Source organism: Ailuropoda melanoleuca, chromosome 5 (genome assembly GCF_002007445.2).
Source record: "Ailuropoda melanoleuca isolate Jingjing chromosome 5, ASM200744v2, whole genome shotgun sequence".
Taxonomy (NCBI): domain Eukaryota; kingdom Metazoa; phylum Chordata; class Mammalia; order Carnivora; family Ursidae; genus Ailuropoda; species Ailuropoda melanoleuca.
Genome location: NC_048222.1, coordinates 105,104,821 through 105,129,589, shown reverse-complemented (window position 1 = coordinate 105,129,589; position 24,769 = coordinate 105,104,821). Strand labels below are relative to the sequence as shown.

Sequence of the window (24,769 nt, the reverse complement as noted above, 5' to 3'; positions counted from 1 at the left end):
CTTAGTGACTACTGCTTGCTAGTCATCAAACAAATGATATTTTTTTGCATATTTATCTCATATCCAATAATTTTACCGAAGTCCCTATTAATTCTGGTAGAAAAATGTTCAAGAATCTCTTAGATTTTCCTACCCCATAGCATTAGCAATCTGAAATTATTATTACTTCTTCTTTTCCAGCATTTACATTAATTGTATCTTACATTTACAAAAACATCAAAACATTTATATAATGGTGATAGTGGGGGATCACTTTTCTTTTCCTGATTTTAAGAAAAATGGTTTTACCATCTAAAATGATGTTTAATAAAGTCTTAAAATCATATTCAATAGGGCTGGTTGCTAAAATTTATCATATGCTTCCTTCTACATTTATTGATACCTATTTTTAATTTGTTGATATAATTTATTTTGTAGGTAAATATCTTAATATTAAACCATCTTTGGATTCCATGAGTAAATTCTAAGTGGACATACTATATAATTCTTTCATTGTGTTGTTAAATTGTTGGTTCAAGTTTTGGGGTAAATACCCTAGAATTTTGTACCCATATTCTTAAATGAAATTGGTCCTCTAGAGTTTACTTTTCCAGTATCTTTTTCATGTTGTGACAGTTGTATAAAATATCCTGGGAGAATCTTTTTTAATGCACTGGAAGCATATCAGCAACATTTGAATTATCTTTTGACATTTTCTAAAGAACCCCAATGGTACTTTCTAATTTTTTTTTCTAAATCTTAGCAAATGTTCTTGTCAAATTTTCTACTTCACTTTAGGTGTGAATTTTGCTAATTTATATACCCACAGCACCATTAATTTCCTCTGTGAATTCACATTCATCACACATGTTCACGCACAACTGCCAAGATAAGCAGTGGTCCCATGATGAGTCTGTCACTTGTTCCCCCTGTGAGGACTCAAAAAGAAAGCCGTATGCTCCCTCATTTCCTCAGCTACAAATATTAGCATGGTCTCAAACCTCAAAGGTAAAGAAACTTAATGCCTCTGTGTTTCAGCTTCTCCCTAGAAGCTGGAAAATCTTTTCTCTACCAAAGTGATTTTCATTTCTGCTCAGTTGTCATTTCTGGTTAACTAGCTCTGCCTTGCCCTGAGAGGGCAGAAGTCCTTCACTAACTCACATTATAGGAAAACTACCAGAGCCAAACCCACATACATGGTTAAGATTAGGTCAACCAAACACAGAAGCTGACATGAGCAATTGTAGATAAAATGGAGATGAGAACGGAGGGCTACAGAGACCTGTACTATCTTCCCAGACTTCCCTACGACTCTCAAAAATTAATATTTAGTTTTTTGGTGATACATGTTTGCTTAGACCATTTTACTTATGCAGTTTCCCACAATTACCGTTAAAAATGGCAATTTCCTCACACCAATCATATGTTTAACCTACCTCAAATTCTGCATGTCTGTGAATATCTTCTGCTCGTTGCCTGCTCAGGATAAATTCAGCTTCATTTGCTACTCTTACTAGATGATCCTTCATTGTTTGGCTAAGCAACCTATAAAGAGATGAATACTGTCAAATAAATACACATATTTATTTATTTATTTATTTATTTATTTATTTATTTTTGCCTTAAAGCTTTTTTTTTATTTTTATTAAATAACACGACATATATGATTAATCAATGCTCAAAGTCAATGTATCTTGTTATTTGGGGAAGGAAAGGATGCTTACTCTCCTGTCACCATACCCAATGAAGTGCCATTATTTCACACTAAATAATTAAAGGATATAATAGCAAAAAGTTATCCTTCTGGCAACAGCAGAATAGCTTTTATCCAACTAGCTATCCAATGAAAACAACAAAAACTGCTCGATTAAATTTGTGTTTTAATCTTTTTTAAGGTACTGGAGAGTTTACAAGCAGCCACGATTTAAGGAGCCAAGATCCTAGAAAAGAAAGCACACAGATGACATTCAGCATGACTTTTTTCATTGAAACATTTACTTTTCACAAGTGGAAATGGAGAAGTTAAACAGAGAGAGTGTTACAGAGCTAGGGAGACAAAAATTTAATGTTATAAGCTGTCAAGGTGGAGGGATCCTAGTAGATTATCCAGGCTTAGAGAAGGAACCCAAGTATATCCTAGGAAACAGTATAGAACAGTCCTCAAAGACTACTAAAACAGACTCTCAAACAACATTATAGTGATTTGTACTTAGATTATGAGGGAACCAAAAAGCTAAACAAAAATTTCAAAATCTCACAAGGTAAGGAGAAAAGAAATAGACATACCAACACAGGAGAACTATATTCCAAGCAAATTGGAAATAAGGCAAACTCACAAAGATTGAAAGAACTCCAGCCTTGAATCACCTCAGTCCTAAAGTAACATATCAGCACCTAAACTAACTGGTAATCAGAAATCAAAAGATATCATCAGCTAGAGACTTACATTTACCTCTGTAATTTTAAATAAAATTTCTAAAAGTCAATCACCAATTAAGAGGAATAAAAAGAGACAACAATGAAGGAATGAAAACCAAATAGAAGACAACACAGGACAATCAAGATAGTAAAGTTTCACATCTGAACATTGAAATAAATGTAGTTACAGTTCAGGACAAGAGATTCTAATAAAAAGAATTCCAGTAGAGATTGGAAACTGTTAAACTACTAAGCAAAACAAATATGAAATTAAGAATAGATTTACCAGCTTATTAAACTCAAATAAAGAAGTACTTAACTGAAGAGAAGGTCAATGACAACTAAACAGAACCATGGTAAGAAAAATGATGAAAACTTAACCAAATAAATAACGGTCATACGGAACGTGGTAAAAAGGTCTAACATCAGTGTATCTGGAGTAAGGAAAAAAGACAATTCAAAAAGAGCAATATTTGAAGAGATAATGGGAAATATTTTTTGAAAATTGGGGGGAAAAGCCATTGAGCCATATGTTGAAGTGCTACAAACTCCAAGCAGGATCAAAGAATACCACACCTAATTATATCATAATAAAACTGTCAAAGGAAAAAAAATCTTAACAGCCAGAGGAAGGGCGAAAATGGAAGAGGTAAGGCCACCTACATGCCTTCAAAACAACAAGAATAAGACTGATGGTAGCCAGGTAGGAAAACAATGACCTCTATCAAGTGCTAAACAAAAGTAGCTGCTAACTAAGAATCCTATAGACCCCCAAAACATCTTTTAACTATGAAAGTGAAAGTATCTAAAATACACCACGGTGAAGAGTCTTTTTTCTGAACTCCCCTTATCTGCCTAGAAGTAGAGTCTCCCAAAAGAATTCATCTGTCACAAGTCCTCTCCACCGAAGTTTCACAACCAGGAAAGAAAGACTCCTATTACCTAGAGACTTAGAAGTCAGCACCTGCTAAGGATATACTGTATGGTGACTAACATAATAAAAAATTATTAGAAAAAAAAAAAAAGTCAGTACCTGGATAGGAAATGGCCTCAAGGGACACTGTCACAAAACTATCTTATCTCCCATCAATTCTCCTAAGGGTCCATTTATCTTTCCTTAAAGTCATTTGTTTTCCCTAAGTGCCCTTCTCTCTTCTGTCTCACTTCACCCTCACCTATTAAGATGGTATAAAGCCTCAAAATTTAACCTCCTTCTTGAGTCACATTTTTCTATGAATTCTCTTAAAAGTCCATGAATTTAAAAAAAATGTCTTTTCTCTTGCCAACCTGTCTTTTGTCAGTTTGATTCACAGGCCCCCAACGAAAGAACCTTAGAGGATAGAAGAAAATTTTTTCTCCTCAGGCAAAAGCAAAATAAGCACATTTAATGACAAACAAAAGAGAGAAATTGTCAATAGACAACCCACATTAAAGGGAGTTTTTCAGAGGAGGAATACCAGATTGATTTAACACAAGGAGGTAGAAAACAAAAGAAAAAGTCAACATGGGTAAACCTAAAAGAATACTGAATGTGACAATTATAATAATGACTTCTAAAATTCAAAAATATCATCATGTTAAAATATAAAATAGCACTCAAAGCAAGAGAAATTAAAAGGAATTAGTGTGTAATGTTCTTTCATGTCCATGAACTGGTGAAAGAACCAATTTATTTAGATGTTAACAACCCTAATATTTATGTTTCAATGCCCAGGCAAGCACAGAAGGTATCTAAAATAATGTATAACCAACACACTATAGGGAAAAAAAAAAAAAAAACAAAAAACTGAATAACAAAAAACATTTAGCTTGAAAGAAGGAAAAAAAAAAGAAACACAAATCATGGAGCAACTAAAAAGGACACAGATAATAAAAAATTAAGTTTTAATCTAAATACATCAGGTATATATAGAAAGTGAACAGATTTAATGATACAATTACTGTCTGGTACATTTTTTAAAAAGTATGTGCTGTTTAAGCGTAATACAGTTTCAATATAAGGTTGCACAAATGTTGAAAGTTATTTTTCAAAAAGATAAACAATTTAAAAAATAGTGAAAGAAAACTAATGTACCTTTATTAATGTAAGAAAAATCTGGCTTTAAGAAACAAAATTAGAGATAAAGAAATAAATACTTCCAATGATAAGATGAATGATCCAGAAAGATAGAAATTCAGAATTTTGAGATTCTATATTTGTATGTTCCTAAGAATATGACTTACAACTAGGTGCAGAAGATACAAAGCTATAGCATATTTTAACAGTGTGATTACAAACCTGATGAAATGGACACATATATCACATTACACCCACTAAGTGAAGAAAAATATTCTTATCATGAAAACATGGATCATATACAAAACAGGCAAAATGTGGGGTCATAAAGAAATCTGTAATAAATTTCAAAGCAAGAAATCATACTCAGTACATTCTCTGACACAGTAGAACTAAATGAGAAAAAAAAAAAAAGAACATTCCGTGCAAAGAAACTCCAGGATGGCTTCCAAATTTCCCAACCTTCTGGTATCTGCAGCCTTATGTAATCCTCTCCAAGACTGTAGATAGGAGCTAATGCATGCCTCCAAGCAATAAAACATAGCAACACTGAAGAAATATCATTTCCATTATTACATTAAATAAGATTCAAACTTCCATCTTATTAGCAGTCTCTCTTTATTCAATCTCCACCCTGACAGCTTAGCTAAAGAAAGCTGCCATGTTATGAGCTGCCCTATGGAGAAGTCCACTGGCAAGAAGCAGAGTACAGCCTTCAGACAACCACCAGCAAGGAACTGAGACTCACTCCCATCAACTCACAAAGAACTAAATCCTGCCAACAGATGAACTTGGAAGCTGATACTTCCTCAATCAAATATCAAATGAGACTGCAGCCCACAAACAGCTTACCTACAGCCTAATAAAAGAACCTGAAGCAGAGGGGCCAGACAAGCCATGCCCAGAATCCTAACCAACAGAGACTATGAGATAATAAATGCATGTTTCTTTAAGGCCAGATTTTGGTAATATTGTTGACACAGCAGTAAGGAATAACACTTGTTCCCATCAGTATTTGAAAATTATGAATACACCTCTAAATAACCTGTGCATCAAAGAAGAATGATAATGGAAATTAGAAAATACTTTGAACCAAAAGATAATGAAAACAACAAATTAAAACATGTGGGATTTTGCTAAATCTAAGGAGAGAAATTTACACAGTGAATAAAGAAAGAAGAAACTGAAAATAAATTACCTAAGCAGTCAATTGAAGAAATGAGAAATAGATCACAGAAAATTCAGTATACTGAAAATGAAAAACAGAGTAGAAATTAAATATGAAATAAAAATGCACTTTAGAAAATCAATAAAGAGAAAGTTGGTTCTTTCAAAAAACTTAAATCCAAAAGAATATGTAAACAATTAAAAAATAATTGAATTTAGAAAGATCACTAGATTGAAGTGATCGAGGTCACTATAAGTGATATACAAAATACAGAAAAATCTACTACACTGACAAGTAAGTCAAGCAGAGAAAGACAATTATCATATGGTTTCACTCATTTACGGAACATAAGAAATAGGAAGATTGGTAGGAGAATGAAGGGAAGAATGAAGGGGGGGGTAACCAGAAGGGGGAATGAACCATGAGAGACTGTGGACTCTGAGAAACAAACTGAGGGTTTCAGAGGGGAGAGGGGTGGGGGATTGGGATAGGCCGGTGATGGGTATTAGGGAGGGCACATATTGCATGATGCACTGGGTGTTACATGCAAATAATGAATCATGGAACATTGCATCAAAAACTGGGGATGTACTGTATGGTGACTAATATAACGAAATAAAAATTATAAAAAAAAGAAAAGAAAAATCTACTACACTCTACTTAATGGTTACCCAAAAAGTGGAAATAATTTTAAGTACTACTTTGAAAAGCATTAAACATCAAAATATGTAGGAACAGAATGCTGAGAGAAGTTAAAGAACACTTAAAGAAATTAAAGAAGGACTACACCATGTTCATGAAAGTAAAAGTGAAAGGCTCAATCAATTCTCCACAAAGTGATGTACAGCTATAATAAATTCCATTCAAAATTCTAGCAGGTCTCTCTATGGAATTTGACAAGTTGATTCTAACAGTTATATGAAAATGTAAAGAAAAAAGAATAGCTGAGACATTCTGAAAGAGGAGGAGGAAAGAGGAGGGATAACAACAATCATAATCTTAACAGAGGACTAATACCACCAAATATTAGGACTTATTATAATGATACATTAATCAAGACAGTGTAGTACTGGGGCAAACAAAGAGGAACCAGAAGAGAACATGCAGAAACACACTCATACATATAAGCTCACCAGATTTAAGATAAAGGTACTTTTGCAATAAGGAGGAAGAAGATGGGATTTTTCAATACTGGTCTTGGATCAATCAATCATATGAACAAAATTAACCTTGACTTCAATCTCAAGTCATAACAAACTAATCAATTCCAAATGGATCATAGACAAGACCTAAACACTTCTAGAAGCTTTCATAAGATCACATACGATAGTATTTTTAATAACTTAAAGATTTCTTTTAAAAAACACAAAATACAACATAAAGAAAAATATCGATAAACTGTGCTTCTTTAAAATTAATGATCTGTGTTTATGAAAGCCACCACTAAGAGAATTAAAAGACAAACCTTCAGAAGGAAGAATACATTCGGAATATTTAAGAGTCATCAAGGAACTTATATCTTAAATATATAAGAAATTCTTACAAATAAAAGACAATAATCAAAATTTTTAAAAATGAGCAAAGTACACAAATAAGCACGTCACAAAAGATTTCCAAAAGACAAATAAATCCATGAAAAGGTTCTCAAGATTAATAGTCACCAGAGAAATACAAATAAAACCATAAGCTATACTACATCCCACCAGAATTACATATTTTAAAAAAAAGGTACTGTCAAATTCTGGCAAGGATATGAAGCAACAGGGACTGTCATAATCACAAAATATATGAAGAAAAAGTTTATAGCAACTTTACTTATAATCGCCAAGACTAGCAACTACTCAAATGCCCACTAAGAGTAAAATGAATTTTTTAAAATAGGATATTCATATAAGAAAATACTAAGCAGTACCCGAAGAACCAACTAATGCTATACATAACAAAATTAATTTCACTAACAATGTTAGGCAAAAGTACAAAAGAATATATACCATATGAATCATCTTGTATATAAAGATTTTTTAAACTCATCTATGATATTAGAAGGCAAGAGTTTAAGAGCTGGTTTACCTTTGGTGCTACTTAAGACTTCTTCATGTAATGACTCATATGGAACTTTAGTAATGATAACAGTTCTAACTTCCCAGCAAAATACCTTGGGTTTATGAACAACTGTCTCATTTTGATGAATACTTCCACAACACCATTTACCTACGATGAATACTAACACAGTGATTCATTTCATATAAATGCAATGCTTCTAGAACAAGTTTGCTATGTATAGGTCTTCTAAACTTCCTTCTTTTTTTTTATTTTATTTTTTTTTAAAGAATTTATTTATTTATTTGACAGAGATAGAGACAGCCAGCGAGAGAGGGAACACAAGCAGGGGGAGTGGGAGAGGAAGAAGCAGGCTCACAGGAGGAGCCTGATGTGGGGCTCGATCCCATAACGCCGGAATCACGCCCTGAGCCAAAGGCAGACGCTTAACCGCTGTGCCACCCAGGCGCCCCCTAAACTTCCTTCTTGAAAAGGAATTGGAAAGAAAGACTGGGCAGGATTAGGATTATTTTTTTAATTTAATAGCCTAAGTGACCAAACTGCAACTAGACAATGTCTACCTACAAAAGTTAGACCCAACACCAGTTATCAACAATGGCATGTCTATAAACAGATAACGGAACCCATCCTCATTTCATGGGGTACTTGTCTTGGTGGCAATATTTTAATCAAAACATCATTATAATGCATAGACTTTGATACAAAGCAATCATTATACTTCTCCTAAGTTACCATATGAATGTGTTCCCACAAGTACAGAAATATATGTGTGTGTACAAAGAATTTCACTAAAACACTGTTTATAAAAGTGAAAAACTAAAGAACCAAAACATGCAAACCTATAATGAGATAGATTCTTCTGAGTTGACAACAAAAGGATTACTACAAAATATTGTTAAGTGAGAAAAGAAAATTAAAAGAATATTATGTACAATAGGAGTTTCGGAAACATATGAAAGAAGATACACCAACCTGCCATTTACCTAGAATGAGGTCAGCAAAATAGGGTCTATTGGCCAAATCTGGCCTGCCAACGGTTTTTGTTAATAAAATTTATTGGAACAAAGCCATGCCCATTTGTTTATTATCTATAACTCTGCAACAAGTTGAGTAGCAGTGACAGAGACTATTATATCCTGCGAGGTCTAAAATATTTACTATATGGCCCTTTAAAAAAAAGAATGCCAGACCCTGCTTTAGAAAGTAGAGCTGTATGCTTTCCTCCTTGAATTTCTCTATTCTTTGAAGTTTTACAATAAGGAATAATTAAAAGAAAGAAAAACAGAAGATCTTTAAAGAAAATAGAAAGGCTTGCTGCTCTTCTACCACTTTTTCCCTAACGCTATTTGGTTGTTGCTTTGTTTTGTTGAGAAAGAGAGCACATGTTCATGAGTGGGAGGAAAAGCAGAAGGAGAGGGAGAGCGAGAATCTCAAGAAGACTCCACGCCTAGCACAGAGTCTGACTCAGGGCTCGAACTCACAACCCTGAGATCATGACCTAAGCCAAAACCAAGAACTGAGCCACCAGGGTGACCCTCCATATCTCTATTAAGTTCATACACACTATTTATAATTTGATTCTAAATCTGTCAGGCCCTCTCCATTATCCCAAAACTCTAACCCAGCCACTTTAGAAGTTAATGCAATGTCTTACGATTTTGGGATAAGATCATTAGGGTATTTTTCAAATGCTATTAAACAGCACACATTCAGACATTACAGATAAAAAAACAATCCCTAGTGAAAGTTTAAAATCAGCTAATGAATAACTTCCTATGACTCTACAAATAGAGAAAGCAAGGGCTTTCATGAGTATAAACGTGAAATACTGGTTTATGCTTCTTAGTTTCTCTCTAGAGACCAAAAACCACATTGTGAAACATCAATATATTGCCTCACAGCACTCAAACATTAATTGAATTGATTAGTCAAAGACACACCATCCTCCCAGTCCCTAACCAAGCAACCTCAAAGTTAACTCTCGTCTCCTCCCTCTTCCCTACTACCTTCCTATGGCCCCTAATCAATCAGCAAACATTGTCAGTATTTCCTTGTAATATTTTCAGGTTTAATTTGTGCTCTTGTATTTCACAGCTGATGTCCTAAAAATCAAGCCTTAATCATTTCATCTACACTATAACTGAATATGTCTTCTGATCTTGAACATGTTACTATGTAATTCCCTCTGTCTTTCGAATCATTATCACATATCTATGCAACATCTGCTATGCTAAAAAGACTAGGCTAAGCACCAGAGACAAGCTTTTCTTGTATTTTAGTTAGGGAGAAGAGAATACTCTGAGTTTCTTTCCAGCTTTAAACTCTAATATATGCTGTGATTAAAAAAAACTCCAAGGCAGGTTTTCTATCCTATCGTACTGAATTTAATCTGGGCAAAATCTGGGACATGCTTCTAGGAAACAGAATATAGCAAAAATGATGGGACAGTCATTCCTTAAATAGGTTACTTTACACAGGAAAGGTAAAGGGACAGTCATTCCTGTGACATGTTACATTAGAAGGCTCTGCTTTAGCAGACCAGAAAAATTCTCCAGCCATCCTTGAAAAAGTAAGCTACCACGTTGTGAGAGGACCATATGACAAAGTGCTATAGGCAGCCTATAGGAGCTGAGATTGGATGCTAGTGACAGCAAGCAAGAAAATGCAGACCTCAGTCTTAAAAGTGAAAGAAACTAAATTATGCCAACAACAATGTGAGCTTGGAAGAGGAATCCAAGTTCCAGAGAGGAACACAGCTTGGTCAACACCTTTACAGATGTGGGGAATTCTAAGTAGAGTATCCAGTTGAGCTGTACCCAAACACCTGACACACAAAAATTATAAGATGAATTATATGTTATTTTAAACTTCAGGGGCACCTCGATGGCACAATTAAGCATCCGACTCTTGCTTCTGGCTCAGGTTGTTACCTCTGGGTCATGATCTCAGGATGGTGAGATGGAGCCCTGTACTCAGCAAGGAGTCCATTTGAGTTTCTTTCTCCCTCTCCCTCTGCCCCTCCCCCACCCTACCCCATGCCACTGTGCTCTCTCTCCAAAAAATATTTACAAGTAAATAATAAACTGCAATGTCTGTGGTAATTCGTCAGGCAGCAAGAGATAATAAAAGAATTACTACATAGGAGCACATATGCTATCCTAGTTCAGTAGAAGCAAAAATGATTATGTACACCTCAAAATTTTAAAAAAAATTTAAATTTAAAAAATACCCATAGATAGGGTGCCTGGGTGGCTCAGTTGGTTAAGCATCTGCCTTCAGCTCAAGTCATGATCTCAGGGTCCTGGGATGGAGCCCTGTGTTCAGGCTCCCTACTCAGCGGAGAGTCTGCTTCTCCCTCTCTCTCTGCCCCTCCCCCTGCTCATACTCTCTCTCAAATAATTAAAATCTTAAACACACACACACACACACACACACACACACACACACCAGTAGAGAGCGAGAGCATAAAGATGAGCCTTAAATAAAAGGCAAAAGCAACAAGGAGAGGCAAGGACATTCCAGACAACAATATGAACAAAGTCATGAAGAGATTTTTAAAAAGTGCTATATTTTGAAGAATACCAAAACACTCTTTCATGTTTATTTTTCAAGATGGACACTTACCACAGAAACAGAGAGAGTACATAGATAGAATATCTAGGATAGATAGACAATGTTCTGTCTTGATGATGTCTTCTTTTTTAGTTTTGGTGCTTTAGCGTACAAGTAATATATGTTGTAAAAAGAAAAACACATCATGCAACACTTTAAAAATGAAGCAACAACTGAAAGTCCCCAGACCCTCTTTCCTGTCCATGTCTCAGAAGCCACCACCACTAAGGTTTTATGTTCTTGTCTACATATTTCTAAACATATAGAAACATACATGGTTATCTCTGCACAAGTACAGAGTAATTTGCATATATATATATATATGTCTATGTGCTTGTTTGTAAAAATATTTTTTTTAATTTTTTTTCATTTTATTTATTTACTTGACAGAGACAGAGACAGCCAGCGAGAGAGGGAACACAAGCAGGGGGAGTGGGAGAGGAAGAAGCAGGCTCATAGTGGAAGAGCCTGATGTGGGGCTCGATCCCATAACACTGGGATCACGCCCTGAGCCGAAGGCAGACGCTTAACCACTGTGCCACCCAGGCGCCCCTGTAAAAATATTTTTTAGCACTAAAGGAGTCATACTAAACAAACCTGTTTATTTTAGCTAAAAAAATTTCTGTAGATAGAATATACCATACTTTATTAAACGAGACCCTTATTCAGAGATCATTCATTCTTTCCTTCTCTACCCTAACATCATCACTACTTTTTACCCAGTTACTGAAGCTAGAAATATCATATTTGACTCTTCCTTCTTCATCATCCTTCACATCCAATAGACAACTGTCTATTCTACCTGTGCAATAACTCTAAAAGCTGTTTCTGAGGGCGACTGGGTGGCTCAGTGGGTTAAACTGCTGCCTTTGGCTCAGGTCATGATCTCAGGATGCTGGGATGGAGCCCTGAGTCGGACTTCCTGCTTAGCAGGGAGCCTGCTTCTCCCTCTGCCTGCAGCTCCCCCTGCTTGTGCTCTCTCTCGATCGCTCACTCTCTCTCAGATAAAATCTTTTTTTTTTTTTAAAGCTGTTTCTCTTTGTAACATATTCCACTGCCCCTCAGGCACTCAATATCGTGGCTGCAATTTTTACAATAGCCACCAATCAAACTTCTTTCCATTAGTCTTATTATTGTAGCCAATGCTTCACCAAAGTTATTTTTCCAAAATGAAAACCTGATCATCACAGTATACTTTGTAAAGTTTTAACTACCTTCCCAAGATCTACAAGAGAGAGCTAATACCTCTGCATGGCTTAGAAACCAGCCTCCCTTCTGCTACTCCTTTATACTCTAAGACTGCTTTCTCAAACATTACACCCTGTATTTTACACCTCTTTGCATCTGTTCCTACTATTCTCTCAGCCAGGAATGACCTCATTTCTTATTCCATCTTGCCTATTTTACTAATCCTTCAAAGCAAAACTCAAAAGTCAACTAACTATATAAAACCTTTCCTGAGCTTACATCTGTTTTCCCTTCACAGAACTAAACCTCTACCAAGGTGTGCATGCCTCTTTTGTGGTACTTATATCATTCCGTATGAAACCATCTCAATTATCTTACATTCCAGATTGAACCAACCCTATATAATTTATCCTTATATCCCCAGGGCATAGATGGTGTCCAGCAGTGCTTGTCCAGAAAATAAATTCTTTGAATACTCATTGATGCCAGGCAATTCTAGGCTATTAAATGTGAGGAATACAAAGATGCATAAAATTGTTCACAAGGAGTTTACCATCTCACATAGGAAGGTAGGACTACATGCAAATAGTAAGTTACCTGTGATAAGTACCTTACAGTTCTTAAAACATTTTCTTCTATCTTCTTCAACATGATATAGCAGTTTCCTGGTTTTCCTCCTACTTACTAGCTGCTTCTTCACTTTCTCCTTTCCTGTCTCCTTCTCCGTACTACCTCTAAATTTTGCTGTGTCCCACAGCTCAGTTCTGTGCCCTTTTCTCTATCCAAATTATCTCATCCATCCTGTGACCCTTAAATCTCACCTACATGCTGATTCCTGTATCTCAAACCCTGCTCTCTTGGTTCCCTGTATTTTCAACTCATATAACCAACTGTCCAACTGAAATCTTCACATGAATACCCAATGGGCATTTCAAATTTAACATTTTCAAACTAGAACTCTTGATTCTACCTACCCATTCTGAATAAAACCTCTTTCCCTATCTCTACCTCACTTTTTTCCACTTCAATAAATAGCACCTAAGTCCATTTAAATAAGCCCTAGGATTAAATAATTAATGTTAGCAAGGATATGGAGAAATTGAAATTCTTATGCACTGTTGGTGGAAATGTGAAATTGCGCCCCCACTAAGGTAAGCAGTATGGCAATTCTTCAAAAAAATTAAAATATAATCATATATGGATCATACGATCCAGCAATTCCACTTCTGGGTTTATAGTCAGAAGAACTGAAAGCAGAGACTAGCAGCATTACTCACAAAAACCAAAAGGCAGAAGCAAACCAGTGTACACCACTGGATGAATCAATAATAAAATGTGGTATATAGATACAATGAAATAAAAGGAAATTCTTTTTTTTTTTTAAGATTTTATTTATTTATTTGACAGAGATAGAGACAGCCAGCGAGAGAGGGAACACAAGCAGGGGGAGTGGGAGAGGAAGAAGTAGGCTCATAGCGGAAGAGCCTGATGTGGGGCTCGATCCCATAACGCCGGGATCACGCCCTGCGCCGAAGGCAGACGCTTAACCGCTGTGCCACCCAGGCGCCCCATAAAAGGAAATTCTGACATGTGCTACAACATGGATATATCTTGAAGACATTATGCTAGCAAATAAAGCCAGACACCAAAGGACAAATGCTCTATGATTCCACTTATACAAGGAACTTAAAGTACTCAAATTCATAGAGACTGAAAGTGCACTGGTGTTTGCCAGGGGCTGGTGGGGAGGGAGGAATGGGAAGTTACTTAATGGGTGTAGAGTTTCAGTTCTGCAAGATAAAATGAGTTCTGGAGATCGATGGTAGAAACAGTGGCAGAACAAGGTGAATATACTTAATGCTACTGTACCTTACACTTTAAGATAGTTAAGGTGGTAAAATCTACCTTAAAAATAAATTAAAATTAGAAAACACTTAACGGGGCGCCTGGGTGGCACGGTTAAGCGGTTAAGCGTCTGCCTTCGGCTCAGGGCGTGATCCCGGCGTTATGGGATCGAGCCCCATATCAGGCTCCTCCGCTATGAGCCTGCTTCTTCCTCTCCCACTCCCCCTGCTTGTGTTCCCTCTCTCGCTGGCTGTCTCTGTCTCTGTCGCATAAATAAATAAAAAATCTTAAAAAAAAAAAAAAGAAAAGAAAACACTTAAGTTAAATGTCACCATCAAAAAAACAAAACCAAAACAAAGAGTTGTATCACGCCACTCCTCTCCTTAAAACTCTGCAATGTATTCTTACTAAACAAGATTAAACCCAAATTTCTTAACCCCTCTTACAGGGTCTAATGTGATCTGAAACTTCAATACTTCTAACATTTCTAAATCCCTCTCCCTTACTCAGTTTTGCTCCAGCCACTCCAGCCTTTTGCTTCAATAATAAACATCATTCCCTCCTCAAGGCCTTTGTTTTTGCTATTTCCTCAGCTTAAAATGTTATGAACTAAATCTCAGACTGGCTACTTTTCTTCATTCGAATCAAGTGTTACCTCACAAATCTTCTCTAAACACTTAATATATGGGCCTCCTGATAAACTTTCCCCTCTTCACTCTCATAACATAATCCTGCTTTGTTTTCCTCTAAGCATTTATTACTATCTGAATTATTTGTTCACTAACTTGTTTATTATTTATCCTCTCCTCCATGACAGTTGAATCTTATTCACAGCTTTATCCTCAGACTCCACAAAAGTGTCTGGCATGTACGATACAATAAATACATATGTACTAAACAAATGATAGAAAATGAGTGCCAAAACCACCCTCGAACCCATTATTTTGTCCTTTCTTTATATCCAAAATCTCAATTTCCGTAAGAGTCAATTCAATCCTCTTACCCTCTGAGTAATATTCTGCAATTCTTTTCTACAAAGACTTTTACTTTTGTAAATCTTATACCTAATGTTTATTTTACATATATATGTATATATGCTATATACCTGTCTATACAATATCAGAAAAAATCTATTTGATTGCTATTCCTTTATTTTCACTATCAGACCACAGCTGATTGAGAAAACACATCATTTAATTATTCTTTTTTAATCAACCATAGCACCTAAGAGGTATTATGTAGGTAGGCTATACACAGTCATTATTTGATAAATGGATAGTTTGTGGCAATGCTTTAAAGTAAATATTCTCAAGTATCTAAATTTATCTAAGTAATTAAAAGCAAAACTCTAGAGCTTATAGGTTAGACATAAATATATCAGAATTTTAAGTTTGCAACATTTTCACTGCATCATACAAAATATTACTAACCTTAATATTATGAAATTTGAGTAGGATATGTATAAGGTATTTAATATTACTTACAAGCAAGAAAGGAAGCACTTTTTTCCTTCACAATTTACAAAATGCTTTTAAATCACAGGCCTCCCATTTAGACACACAAATATGACTTTTCCTTTCATTATGGAAAAAATAAAAATGACTTGACAAAGTAATAAGATACCTAAATGATAGGGGTTTTCTTTTTGCTTTTCTAAGGGACCAATTCTTTTTCCCTCTATATGCATATTTTCCTAAATATACAAATTATACATCATTTAGCAACTGTAATTTTATCTAATAGTTGTACAAACTATTATTTCCAATAAGATTAGAGATAAAGTTTTAATTATAATAAGCACTCTCAAAACATTAGGTTCACTGTATAGTAGATTAAACCTCTAAATGCAGAGCACAAAATGATTCACATATTTTAATATTAAGAAGAAAAACTATGTATAATTTATACCTACAGTGCAAGGAGAAAAAAATGCTTGTGTCAGCCTTAGGAAACAAACAGCCCTATCAAGTGACCAACTAGAAAAGATTCACGCTAGAGGCTCAATAAATAACAGTAATGATGACAACCATCTCCCATAACTACATTACAGCCCATTGTCCACATCTGATTATACTAGTCTAGACCTTGAGTAAGCACATACACACATTTTCACCAAGAGTTTTCCAATATTACTGTTCTGTTTCCTGAGCTTTCTGTGACCCCCATTAGCAGAAACTGTCAGATTTTCTCTACTAAACATCTTCACCACTGATAGCAAAGTTACCACTTTTCTGCACCCCCACAACAGCAATATGGAAGCAATACTCCTGAACTGGCAATTCTTCTAAAAATGTGATTTCTTTAGAATTAACTACAGAGAACAGTCACAAACCCAATTTCTGACAGGGGGGGAAAAAAAAAAGTGTTTCCAAAGTCTTCCTGGAGTAATATGACAACTACTAAACCTCACTCTTCAGACTGTATCTACATTGATTAACAGTCCTTGCAGAATTATTACCTAACTCTCCATGTAAATGCTTCCTTGCTCACATCTCCCCTCACACACATACGCATACGTACATGGCATATTTAATAATTCAATATCAAAAAGATCTTTAAATTGATATCTCTTTACTCCTTTCTGAGGTACAGCTCTTAGTAACAACTCTGAGTAAGAGATGCAAAGGGTCTAATATACAATACAAAACCCTGAAGCTGTAAAAAGAACAGGCTGGTGACAAAAGAATATTTTTAAACAGTTTTCAAAATTCTTTAACAGGTCTCATACATATTTTTTAAAAAACTAGGTCTTCTTTAGTTTAGAACTAACACAGATGGTACCCACTTCTAAAAGTCAGTATCCTTTTTATTAGGGAGACCACAATGTAGCCATACATTTTACTATTGGAATGAAAATAGCAAAAACTCCATAAAATTATTTCTTCCTGAAAATATAAGAGCTCAGTAATTTAATATAAATTTCAAATTTAACATGAATGTCACAGCCCGATATCAACCTATTTTTCCAAATTTATTTTGCAAAACAACCCCCAGTTGAGCATTTTAAAACAGTAACTCATGGTAGTAGAAAGGCTAGAATGGAAGCAAAATGACCAGTGTGCAAGCTGGCATGTTCTAGATGATAGTAATTCTTAGGACTATGACAGAATTAATTCTCGAGGAGATATTTATATTTATATTATATATATATATATATATAAATTATATATATATATATATATATATATATATGCAAAAAAGCAAAATAATGTAGGAAACAGCTCTGATTACTCCCCACTTCAAACTCAGTTTAGGATTTCCCTGTTAAAGAATATCTATCACCTTCCATTTCCTTTAACTGCCTTTGTCTCTTCACTGCTAGTAGCAATTGCTTACCTTTCATAGTAACTTATCCTTCTAGATTCTACTCTGACCACCTTATTTAAAACTGCAACATCCTCTGCCCTACACTGTATCTATTCTTTCTCTCCCTGTTTTATTTTACAGTATTTATCACCCTCCGACATATAAACTTTATTTCTTTATTGTCTACCCATGCTAATTAAAATACACTGCATGAGGGCAGGAATGTCTATTCTGTCCATTGTCAAATCCCCAAAACCCAGAACACGGACCAGCACATAGCTGATGTGCATAAATATTTTCCGAATGAGCCGATTTCTATCTTCATTTTATTATAAATTAACTCTTCTCAGTGTTTAGCTTTCTTTCCTTTTTCTCCCACCCCAATCTGTCTCCCTTTTTCTAAATTCATTTTCATTTAACACAGTGATTCCATTTATACATAAACTGTTGTAGTTTTAAAAATGCATATGGCTATAAAAATTCTACACAAACATACCACCCTTGTCTGGAAGTTGCATGCTTTGGCCTTGGTGAGAAAGGTTAAACAACAAATCCTACACTGCCCAATACCTAAAGCCCTAAAACCTACTGGAATTTAGCATTTTTAGCACGGTGAAAAACACAGCGTAAATGCAGCACCACTGTTTTCTTTCAATCAGAACAAAACAAGCCTGAAAAGTAACCATAGAAAACAGAGATCAAGTTGGAAAATTAAAAGTGAAAATAATCTGACCATATGAAGAAGGAAAATGTTTATGATAATTAAGGGAGAAAATTCTAATCCTCTTTAATAAGTCATTAAATTTTCACAAAATAATAAACATTAATTTAAATAGTCTAATCTTTAAGAGTAAAGAATAGCACATACCTCTTTCTAAACAACCCATATGAACTTCTATATTATTAGATCCAGGGTTAGAGTAAATAGAGATGAAAGTACCTTTCAATATATCTTTGAAGCAATTACTTCTTCTTTTTTTTTTTAAATGATTTTTTTATTATATTATGTTAGTCACCATACAGTACATCCCCGGATTCCGAAGTAAAGTTCGATGTGAAGCAATTACTTCTAAAACAGGATCACTTCCAAACAAATGTTTAAAATATTTGAGTTTTTCTATAAAACATATCATCTCACATACATATGGCCCTTTAAGAAACTGCAAAGTTTCCAAGAGATAAACTCCACTTTAATTTAGATTTCATCTTTCAGAAAAGACTATATCCTAGCCACACTGTTTACTTAAGTGCAACAGATACCTCTGTCTCTTCCCAAAATATATCCCAAAGGGATCAGAGTAAAATGTATTTTACCCTCTCTCCCTCCATACCTCCCTTTTTCCTCTTTACCTTCCCTTTCATTCATTCTTCATGTACTCCACAGGCATTGATTAAGAATCTATGATATTTAGACTGAAGGAAAATGCTGGAACTACTAAATGAATGCTCAGAAAGCAGAAGTGCAATCTAAGCAGTTGAATTTTGAAGAGACAGACAAGTGTATCAGTACTAGAAACATTATGTCTTTTATGAGGGCTATTTACATATTGGGATATAAGCCTGAATTATTGCTGTAATAAGCAGATACTGACTATCCCCAGAGGATAATTAAGCAATGTGCCCAACAGGATGTGGGATAATCTACACTTTATTGTGCTTTTCAAGGATGAAGAAAAGAGTCATAGTAGCAGATCTCAGAGAAAAATCGTAGAAGGCTATGGAAGTTCTCATGGTGTATTTTTAGGAAACTAAACCCAATATTGTGATTATAGGTCATTTTAAAATTACTCATATATTTAACAAATTATAAAATTCAAGATGAGAATTCATTTTAAAATTTTTTACTATATGAAAATGTTTAACAAATATTCTACCTTTAAACCAGGTTCTATACTCTACTACTTTTCCTTTTACTAGCAAAAGCTTCTAAAATTTGATCAGCCAATGAAACTGTTATCTGTTTTTTCCTTTAAAATATAAGAGAAAAATTAAGAAATTATGTAACAAGAAAGACGGAAACTTCATAGAATTTCCTTTGCATTTTAAGCTATAAAAAATTTATTTATTGGGAATTTGCACTGATTTTTCAGAACTTCAGAATATAAGGACAAAAACAAGGACAAATATGCAGGACGACTAATACTTATCCAATGCATTGTGGTTTTTTTTTGTTTTTGTTTTTGTTTTGTTTTGTTTTTTAGTTTCTTTTTTTAATAATTTTTATTTTGTTATATTAGTCACCATACAGTACATCCCCAGTTTTTTTAAAGATTTTTTTTTTTAATTTATTTTTTCGACAGAGATAGAGACAGCCAGCGAGAGAGGGAACACAAGCAGGGGGAGTGGGAGAGGAAGAAGCAGGCTCATAGTGGAGGAGCCTGATGTGGGGCTCGATCCCATAACGCCGGGATCACGCCCTGAGCCGAAGGCAGGCGCTTAACCGCTGTGCCACCCAGGCGCCCCATCCCCAGTTTTTGATGCAATGTTCCATGATTCATTATTTGTGTATAACACCCAGTGCACCATGCAATATGTGTCCTCCTTAATACCCACCACTGGCCTATCCCAATCCCCCACCCCCCTACCCTCTGAACCCCTCAGTTTGTTTCCCAGTATCCAATGCATTGTTCCTCCTAACACAAAAGTTGTAAGACTTTGAAATGCTCAAGAGCAGCTGTCGTGACTACAGCTGCTTATAACAACATAGGGAGCTTAAAATGCCCTAAAAAATATTAGTTGAAGAGATGGGAGGCTGGCAGGAAGAAAGCAAGCTACCTAACAGCTGGATCTACTTCTGCTGGCAAAATTACCACCCATATTGAGATACTGAAGTTTTAAGAAGTCTCAGATGTCAACAAAGCAAATTAAGAATAATAGGAATAAAATGAAAGGCAAAATATGAAATCTAAACTTCTTTATCTAAATGAGAAATGACTTTCAAGGTTCACTGATAAAGAATTTAATTTTAAAATTTAAGCAATAGTTCTTTGGAATCAGTGTAATTAAATATACTTTTCAATTAAATACATTTTTAAGGTGAAGGAAAAAGTAATATAAAACAAAATCAAGTACACAAATAAATCAACTGAAGCCGAATATACATAATAATGTGACCTACCACACATGAATTTAGTATAACAACGACCCTCAGATTTCATTAAGAAGGTCAAAGGAAATGGTGATACCTGACTTTCCTATTTCCTATTCATGTGGTACCAGAGTGCCACAAACATTCTAAAGAAGTCTTTAATATTCTTTAAAGAATTAAAAACTGTTTAAAAAAACCTGTACCTTTCAGGAAAATCAGGACTCTTTTAGAGCAATTGCTTGCACATGTAAAAAAGTAAATAGAGATGACAGTGATGATGATAATGATATGTCATAAAACATCCATAAACAAAAGGATGATTCAGGAATAACAATGTTCTTGTTCAATAAGTGTAGAAAGTTAATGTTTTTTTAAACTGAAATCTTGTTTTATATATATGTATATTTTCTTTTATATTGGTAAAAAAAAAAGTCAAGGAAGTACCACTTAATTATGCCAATGATTACTAATTACTTTATTTCTAGAAATAAATTTGTTTAAAATGGATTGCCGTTTACATAAAAAAATATCAACAATTGAACTCAAAACTATAAAAACAATGTACTTACAGAGAAAGTACCCTATCAATTAAATAGGTAAGTTTAGAGAAACATTTCTACCAAATAACAATTACTTATGTCTGACCTAAGTAATTGATTTGCTAATGATAACCATCAAGTCCAATAAACCTTATGTTGTAGTCTCAGTCTGTAAGATCTTCATGTTATTTACACTAATAAAACATTAATCAAGAACCAAATTTATAGAGGCAACGCTATAAATGAGGTCAAGGTAGGTCAGACTTACATAATAAGGAAAGAAAAAAAAAAAAGGGTTGGTCTCTGCAGTGAAAAGAAAAACCCTTATTACTTATTCTTTCTGCCCCTGGGATTAAGTCCAGTAGATAAACACTGCAAACTACTTCACAAATCTATCCATAGCTATGTAAACTCAAGTAACCTCAATACACTGAACATTTATAAAAGGAAAGCTAAACCCACTGATTCAGAAAAATAAATCTCTGAAATGTTCCTTTAAAATATATTCTACTTTCTAAATAAAGATATAATTAAAATTTCAAATACTAGCTCCACTATTTCACTAATGAATGTTAGTTTTCTTCCTACCACGATTTATTTCTGACATTCAAAGGCAAAGACTAAGTACTTTCTATAGGTTTAGCACTGATTAAAGACAGTTTCTAAACAGAGGAGGCTAACAAATCCAAACAGATTAAGACAAGCACAGGCAAGAAATCTGAATAGGGTATTATAAAACCTATGATTATAAATGACATAAAAATGAGTAAGGACTATGAAAAAGATGGTGGAGGAGTAGGGATCCCCTTTTTCAGCTGGCCCTCTGAGTCAAGCTGGATATGTACCAGACCATCCTGAAAACCCAAGGAATCAGCCTGAGACGCAGGAAGATACATCTGGATCTCTACAAATGAACATCTCCAGCGCTGAGTATTGAGGTACAAAGTGGGGAGCTGTAAATCCACGCACAGATATCGGAAGATAAACGGAAGGGGGAGGGAGCCGCCACGGTCGGGCGCCGGGAAGCAGTAGCCACCTGCACTGGCGAGCGGGTTGGACTCGCGGACCGGCACCCGAGAGAGAGCAGACTGAGACCGTGAGCCCGGGAATGTGCGTGTGACCAGACTGAAAACCGGAGCTCCGGAGTGCACACTCAAACTAGACTGAAACCGAGAGCTTGGGAGCCCTCCGCAACCAGACTGAAAACCGGCACTCTGGATTGAGTGCGAACCACAGGGAAACAGAGAGCTCAGGAGCGTGTGTGAGAACTGGGGGGTGGCTGGCAGTGTTAGAAACACAAAGGACAGAGACCTGCAGTCCCTGGAAGTAAGGGCTGGGACACCGGTTGTAGGGCGCACGACCCAGGACACTGCAGGGCTTTGGCAGCACCGACAGAAAGAGTTAAAGAGGCCAAGAGAGGTCAGTGGAGAGCAGCATACGATCTCTCTGTTCTGAGACCGAACATGGGATTCAGCCACTGTTGCTCTCTCAGAAGAGCCACAGAAAACCACCAGGGAAAACCGCCAGAGAACAAAAGCCTGGAAATACCAGCTGACATTGTGCCAATCACCATCTCCCCTCACAGGGGACGGGGAGACTCTACTCAAACAGGGTTGCCTGAGTATCAGCACGGCAGGGCCCTCCCCCAGAAGGCAGGCTGAAAAATCAAGAAGCCCACATCCCTAAGGTCCCAATAAAACAAGTGCACAATGCCTGGGTCCTGGTCAATAACTGGGGCTCTGGGCAACCCCTCAACGTCTCCTCATCAGAATGTCGAGAAGAAGAAATCTCCCCCAGGAAAGAAAAGATAATGAGTCTATGGCCTCTGCCACAGAACTGATGGATATGGATATAACCAAATTATAAGAAATAGAATTCAGAATAACAGTGGTCAAGATGATGTGTAGACTTGAAATAAATATTAATGAAAATATTAACGAGAATATAGAATCTCTAAGGGCAGAAAAGAGAGCGAAACTGCAGAACTTAAAAATGCTATGAATCAAATGCAGTCAAAACTAGATGCTCTGACGGCCAGGGTAAATGAGCCAGAAGAACAAGTTAGTGAATTGGAGGATGGGATGGTAGAAGAGAAAGTTAAACAAAACTTCGCTCAAAAAAAATCCAATCTCAAGAATGTAGATTACAGGAGATTACTGACTCTATGAAACGATCCAATGTCAGAATCATCGGCATGTCCAAAGGGGTGGAGAAAGAGAGAGATCTAGAAGAGATATTTGAACAAATTGTAGCTCAAAACTTCCCCAATCTAGCAAAGGAAACAAGCATTCGTGTCCAAGAGGCAGAGAGGACCCCTCCGAAGCTCAACCACGACAAACCTACGCCATGTCACATCATAGTGCAATTCACAAATATTAGATCCAAGGATACAGTATTGAAAGCGGCCAAGGCGAAGAAATTTCTCACGTACAGAGGCAAAAATATCAGAATAATGTCAGACCTGTCTACACAGACCTGGAATGAGAGGAAGGGTTGGCAGGATATTTTTAAAGCTCTATCCGAGAAAAACATGCAGCCAAGCATCCTTTACCCAGCAAGGCTGTCATTCAGAATTGATGGAGAGATAAGGATCTTCCAGAATCGGCAGAAACTGACCAAATTCGTAACCATGAAACCAGCCCTACAGGAGATATTAAGGGGGTTCTATAAAAGTAAAAAGGCCCCAAGAGTGATACAGAACAGAAATTTACAATCTATAGAAACAAAAGACTTTACAGGCAACATGACATCATTAAAATCATATCTCTCAATAATCACTCTCAATGTGAATGGCCTAAATGGTCCCATAAAACGCCACAGGGTTGCAGAGAGGATAAAAAGACATGACCCATTCATTTGCTATCTACAAAAGACTGATCTTGAACCTAAAGATACATCCAGACTGAAAGTGAAGGGATGGAAAACCATTCTTCATGCCAATGGACCTCAAAAGAAAGCTGGGGTAGCAATTCTCATGTCAGAGGGATTTTATTTACTTTATTTTATTTTATTTTATTTTATTTTTAAAGATTTTATTTATTTATTTGACGGAGAGAGAGAGAGCCAGCGAGAGAGGGAACACAGGCATGGGGAGTGGGAGAGGAAGAAGCAGGCTCCCAGCGGAGGAGCCCGATGTGGGGCTCGATCCCAGGACTCTCAGATCACACCCTGAGCCGAAGGCACACGCTTAACGACTAAGCCACCCAGGCGCCCCGGGACAGAATAGATTTTAAAGAAAAGACTGTAGTTAGAGATACAGAAGTATACTATATTATTCTTAAAGGATGTATCCAACAAGTGGATATGACAATTATAAATATCTATGCCCCCAACAGGGGAGCAGCAAGATACACAAGCCAACTCTTAAGCAGAATAAAGAGACATATAGATAAAAATGCGTTAAGAGTAGGGGACCTTGGGGCGCCTGGGTGGCACAGCGGTTAAGCGTCTGCCTTCGGCTCAGGGCGTGATCCCTGCGTTATGGGATCGAGCCCCACGTCAGGCTCCTC

The 24,769-nt window shown here is 35.9% G+C and overlaps 1 protein-coding gene across 5 annotated transcripts in view; it reads right to left on the bottom strand.

Annotated features, from left to right (window-relative positions):
• LRBA (LPS responsive beige-like anchor protein) overlaps positions 1-24,769 on the bottom strand; it is a 725,452-nt gene that overhangs the window by 422,941 nt on the left and 277,742 nt on the right. For all 5 annotated transcript variants that reach the window (XM_034661533.1, XM_034661532.1, XM_034661534.1 and 2 more), the window contains one exon: positions 1,416-1,524. In XM_034661533.1, coding sequence (XP_034517424.1) covers positions 1,416-1,524 — 109 coding nt within the window. The remainder of the gene's footprint in view (positions 1-1,415; positions 1,525-24,769) is intronic.